The sequence below is a fragment of the Canis lupus genome, chromosome 23, assembly GCF_011100685.1.
Source record: "Canis lupus familiaris isolate Mischka breed German Shepherd chromosome 23, alternate assembly UU_Cfam_GSD_1.0, whole genome shotgun sequence".
In the NCBI taxonomy this organism is placed as follows: Eukaryota; Metazoa; Chordata; class Mammalia; order Carnivora; family Canidae; genus Canis; species Canis lupus.
Genome location: NC_049244.1, coordinates 7,849,483 through 7,855,482, shown reverse-complemented (window position 1 = coordinate 7,855,482; position 6,000 = coordinate 7,849,483). Strand labels below are relative to the sequence as shown.

Sequence of the window (6,000 nt, the reverse complement as noted above, 5' to 3'; positions counted from 1 at the left end):
GTACAGCCAAAGGCTTATTCTTGAGAAAGACTAGTAAAGTAGATAGATCTTTGTTGGTCTCATCCAGGGGAAAAAGAGAAAAACACACAAATGAACAACATTTGAGAAAAGAACAGGGACATAACTAGACAGAGATGACAACTCTAAGAGAACACGACTAAATGTCTAAGGATGCTACCGAAACACTTCTCAGAAAATGCTTGGTGACTGGTGGGAACACGTGGAAGCAGTCTACTCATAACAAGGAATCCACCTCATTTAATTTGGGCACTTTTATTAATATCAAGGTCCCGGGGACACCTGGGGCCTCAGCAGCTGAGCGTCTGCCTTCGGCTCAGGGCGTGACCCGAGGTCCTGGGATCAAGTCCCATGTCGGGCTCCCTGCATGGAGCCTGCTTCTCCCTCTGCCTCTGTCTCTGCCTCTGCCTCTGCCTCTCTCTCTCTCTGTGTCTCTGAATAAATAAATAAAATCTTAAAAAAAATATTAAGGTCCTGGGTGTGGCTCTGGGCAGGTAAGTGATGCACTGAGAAGGTGGTGGCTATGGGATGTAGGCCAAGGACAGTGGACAGTTCAGCCACATTGAGGGGGTTGCTCATGCACGACTAGATAGACCTGCATATGCTCGTCAATGCTCATGAAGTACTGCATTCAAACTCCATCTTCAACATCCTAAAAAGGTTCAAGTTCTTCAATCACCAAAGAAATTATAGACCAAACTCCTGAATCATTTGCAGCCATTTTTTTTTATTCCAAACGTGTATTTTTGTAAACCTGCATTTCCCAAATAGTGCAAGTGAATTAGAAGTGACTGCATAGACTTTAATACATGTGACTTTGTAAGGGGTGACCCCTCCCACCAAAAGTCCTCAGCAGAAATGTACGTGGATGCATCAGTCAAGTTCTGGAAGTGAAGTTAGCGTGGGTGTCTGCCATGCAATTAATCACTCTTAAAGCTTTTAAACTCACTCTGCCCATCACACTGTGCACATTAGAATTTTTTTAAAAACCTTAACAAAGTCTGAAATCTAGATCATTGTGCTATAAAGCATTGCACCACATGGGAAATTTGTTCATTATCCCTCACAATGTGCTGAAAATTGGAAGACATTCTAGAAGATTCATCTTGGCCCTACTGGCTCTGTATCCTTCCTTTAGCCATTCATTTCAGAAAATATTCTCCACTGTGTACACCGCTGCTCTATACAGCAGGACAGTAGAACACCACATCCTGTACATTGGAGTATTTCTGAAGTGACACTCACTTTCTGCCTTTTCTTCTGCTACAGGGCCATTTCCTCTGCATAACCATCCTTTACAGTGCCTCTAAATTCCCAGAAGTTTGAGTCAGGTGTCTGTAGGTTTCACCAGATGCACATTTCCTTTGTGACCTATGTGTTACTGCATTCCCCTGGCCATAATACCTTTTCCAAAAATAAAAGTAGTAGAATAACCTTTAAAAAATGACCCGGCTAGGGTTCTAACAGGTAGCATACAGCACGGGTATCACTTGGGGGATCTATTACACTTCTGCATTGAAAACAGGTCCCAGATGTTCTCGGGAGGCCTGCTGGGTTTCTGTTTGTTTTTAATCCCCATGTCCTTGGCTCAAAGACTGTAGGCTGCTCTTGATATGGTGACGGAGGACTTTCTATTGGATTTTCTACAACATTTATCAAACTTTGGAATACTCCTGGGGATGGAATTTTCACAAAGAGCTGATTCCAGATGTGTGCCTGTGAGTCACCAGAAAGCCAGCAGACCTACTCCCTTTTTCTAGCATCTCCTTACTCCTAAACTTTACAGCCTCTTCATGGCGACAGGTCTAGGACTCACTCTGGGGGATGTCCCCAACTCATGAGTCCTGTATCAATTAAGCACAAGCAAATCAGTTTTGAACAGAAGGCATTCTCTTCCTAAGTTTTCACAGAGGTCCTTCTTCCATTTTTAAAAAGTGTCTCAATACTTCTGACAGTTAATGCCATACTGAATCCATAATTAAAAGCTGAAGCAGACTGAAGCTGAAGCAGCTGTGTAAGAGAATATCTGATAGGATTCCACAGTGAACCCATATAAGCAGGAAGGTTAGAAACTGGAATGCACTGTGGACTTTTAAAAGAATATTCTGGAGGAGTAACACAGATGCCATTCACCCTGTCTGCTTCCCCTGAGAGCCTCTTGAGAGCTTCTGAGCTGGGGTGGAGCTGGTAAAATGCCCAGTTGAGAGGGCTAACAGTACGCTTGGCTTCTTTCTCACTGTGTTAAATGGCTCCCTGTTGCCCCACCTACTACTCAGCACCATTGGACACGCAGGGGCACCATCCTGCTCCAGAGAGACTCCTGGAGTGGCTGCCAGTGTTTGCTTCCAGTGAGGCCAAGTACAATTTTTAAAAAGAACTGTCTTATGGAATCTTAGTGATCCTGAGTATATGACTACTCCTGTGGGTCTACCATTCAGAATCAACCAGAGGCGAATAGATCCTGGCTGTGACACTGCCCACAGGAGCAGGGTGCGTCATCCTCGACACTACTGCCAATGTGTCTGCACCCCTTGTGGGAAGCTGGTTAGTGGCTATAAATGCATTTGGTCAAAGCTGCTGATGGAGCTGACCCAGGCCTACCACCTAAGAATCTTAAATGGTTTATTAAAGGACAACATGACACAGTGAACAAGAATCCAGCAAAGGAAAGCTACACATGGGGTCTCATAAAGGCTTTCACTCTCTACACTCTTCTTGAAGGGAGGTCTGGCTCTTCAGGCAAAACATGCCTGTGGTGTTCTCGGGGGACGCCGCAGCACCTAGCACAGCTCCTGGCCTACAGGGCCCCCATAAGTATCCTTGAAATGAGTGACTATGACCCACTCAAAACTGCCTTTGTTGCTCTTGATAGAAGTCACAGGTGAACTCTTAGAACTGGTTTCTTTGCCTGCATCTGCTCAGTAGTCACCTCTGTGACTCCCTCTGTTAGAAGCAACATCCCTGACTTCATTCTAAGATCAGCCTCATTCATGCCACTGACCCTCTGGGCTTTGCTGTCTATTCCCATATTCACCAGGAGGGGACACATGATACATACATTGTCTTCCTGCATCAGAGTCAACTGCATAATGAGAAACAAAAAGATGCTTCTGTTCTATGCCAGGTTCACAACTGCCCGCCCGGTCTCCTCATGAGTCTGCCCCAACTTTAAATGCCTTTGCAAGTATTAGCCAAGTACCTGCACAGAAAAATCCCTTTCCTCTGGAGTTGTCTTTGCAACAATGTTCACAGACCCCCAACATGTTAGTTTCCAGCAAACAAGGCCTTTCGAGAAAGATCTTTCATCTTATTTCTGGCTTCATGTCCATTTGATGCCATCCGTTAAGTACCTGGGGCATCACTGGGCTGTAATAAGCCAGTAAGGACTCTTTGTCAGACCCTGTTCTTTGCCACTTTTTTTCTCTCATCAGATGGTCTGTGGCGACAGCAGCCAGAGCTGCTACCAGTCACTGACTGTTCACTACGGGCCAGGCGCAGGGCTGAGTACACTCTAGCCGTCATGTCACTGCCCTTTTAGAAAACCATTTTGCACTCAAAACTGGGCAGCAGTGCATCTGATAATAAACACCGTCAAATGGGGGGACTGGAAGGCCCCAACTCAGCATTCACACACACAGGGGGCGGGGCAGGGGGCAGAGGTCACAGTTATGCCTAGATCCCTGTGCATCATTTCTTTCACAACATTTCTGGATGCCTCCCTGCGCTGGGGGTGCACTTCCAGCTCTCTTTAGAAGACTTCCTCTGGGCTATCAGAGCCATTCTGCCTCCAGGAACTGAGAGTGAGAAGTTTACACCTCCCTTGGGAGCAAGAATATAAAAGCTCAGCTCCCTCACCTCAGGTTGGGAGAACTCTGAGACTTAACTTGCCCTCCAGAGCTCCCTGGTAGGATAAGGCTGAAGCTACCCTCCACGGGATATCCTCTGAAATGGCACCCTTACCTGGCTTTCTCCCCTTCCCTGTCCTGCTTCCCTCATACCCCTATTGCAGTTTTCCGGGGGCACAGACACTCCCTTAATCAGTCACTTGCATGTAAATCCTTCTATCAGAGTCTGTTTTGGGCGAACCTCACTTAAGACACTATTTTAAAAACTATAGACACGTTGAATGGTCATCTCTGGGAAGAATCTGCAGTCACCATTAGATGGGACAGGCAAGAATGGTAGGGGAAGTGGAGACCTCTGAAGTCAATGAAAAGGCAACACATCACAGCATTCAGACACAAGTCTTTGCTCGGTGGGCACCAGCTTAGTCCTTGTGGTGTGTGGACTCCAATGCATGATGTCCGGGATGAGACGCCATCCTGAGGTTTACCAGATGACCAAATGGCCTTGCTCCAAGTTCTTATCTATTAATCCAAGTGGAAGGAGGGTGTGATGTCTGCTGTAGAGGTGATGCAGAGCAGACTTGTGCTAGGATCAGGTTTTTCCATCCAAGTTCCTATTGGAAATCTCCCAGTGAAAGGTACATATGAAAAGCTACTTACAGTTCTTTAGCACATTGCTTCAAACCTGACTCCAGGCAATAAAGGTGTGAATTGTCTTAAAGGTCTCACCACCACCACGGTTTATAATGCAGCACTACCAGCCTGGTGGATTCATCGCATGAGCTTTCTTCAGATTATTTCATCTCCGAGTCTCTTTTAACAGCAAGTTCCAAAGTACGATCAGATTTTTATCCTTTAAAATGTGTATGAATGCACATGGACTTCCAAGCTTTCAGGCCAGATATCAGTGCTTGAGTGAATTATATAACTATTTAATAGAAATAACAAAACATCGATACAAATATAAAGACGTAATCAGTATAAAAGGCTTATATTTATAAAAATACTTTTAGGTAACAGTTTTCCCCTGAGGGTTGACCACACACGTTGCATCCATAAATACTGCTCATCTCTGTAGCTTGCTTTCCAAAGTTCGGAGTTCATCTCTAAAAGGAAATGGGTGGTGGCTGTAGTCATGTGACCTGGCCAGAGTGGCTGCCTCAGGTTGGCTCCTGGGCTTGGTGAAATGAGGAAGAGAACAGCATCAGTGGGGCCTCCGAAAAATCTGGAGAAGATTCTTTCTTCCAAATATGGAAGATACAAAGATCAAGATACAGGCGAATCATCGGGTCACGTGACTGGCGTGGCAGGTCACTGGTTTTTCTGGACCCAGTCCCAACTGTCTTCGTTCTCTTTCCGGTTTTTCTCGGCCTCGATAATTTCTTTGTACCTTCGGCGAAAGAAGCCCATCTAAAAGGCAGAGAGAGGAGAAGCCAGGTTAGAATGTTGGAGAATCAGTCGTTCTGATTCCCTGGGTGAGGAGGAGGTACAACCTCTACTCACAGAGCTGGGAGGGCTTGGAAAATCCCCTAGAGTAGATTGATGTAGGAAAAGCATCATTGTGGAGCAATCTTTCAAAATGCATGGACTTCCTCCAGGTTGTCTTATGATTGACTGTTCCTTGTTAAGTGCTTTAAGTGGAGCGTTTCCTGAATGGTGTGCCGGGGAACACTAGTTCCTGAGCGTTACTCAAAGGCATTTGGGAATAAAGTAGGTTTCATTCATGGTCAAAGAAGTTTGGGAAATGTTGCACTCTTTCTTGTATGTCTTGTCCTTTGCTCACTGGCATTAGTGGCCACTGTTTCTAAGGTCAGACATCCCGTCGTGCCTCTGCCCTTAAGCCTGACCAGCAGGAGTAGTTTCCACCAGCTCCCTCCCTGGTGTGACAACCCTCAGGTGCACGGCCTACCAGAGCTTCCCAGTGGAATGTGCCCATTTATTCATGAGACACACAGAGAAAGGTCGAGACACAGGCAGAGGGAGAAGCAGGCTCCCCATGGGGAGCCTGATGTGAGACTCGATCCCAGCACCCTGGGATCATGGCCCGAGTCAAAAGCAGATGCTCACCTAGCCACCCAGATGCCCCTGCAACTAGTCTTACCACGTCTTTATTGGCTTCCTTCTTTTTCCTGTCTCA

The 6,000-nt window shown here is 46.1% G+C and overlaps 1 protein-coding gene across 1 annotated transcript in view; it reads right to left on the bottom strand.

Moving 5' to 3' along the window:
- Positions 1–725: 725 nt before the first annotated feature.
- The window catches only part of ITGA9 (integrin subunit alpha 9), a 336,390-nt gene continuing 331,115 nt past the window's right edge, over positions 726–6,000 (bottom strand). Inside the window, exon 28 of the mRNA XM_038570409.1 lies at positions 726–5,273. Coding sequence (XP_038426337.1) covers positions 5,175–5,273 — 99 coding nt within the window. The 3' untranslated portion in view covers positions 726–5,174. The remainder of the gene's footprint in view (positions 5,274–6,000) is intronic.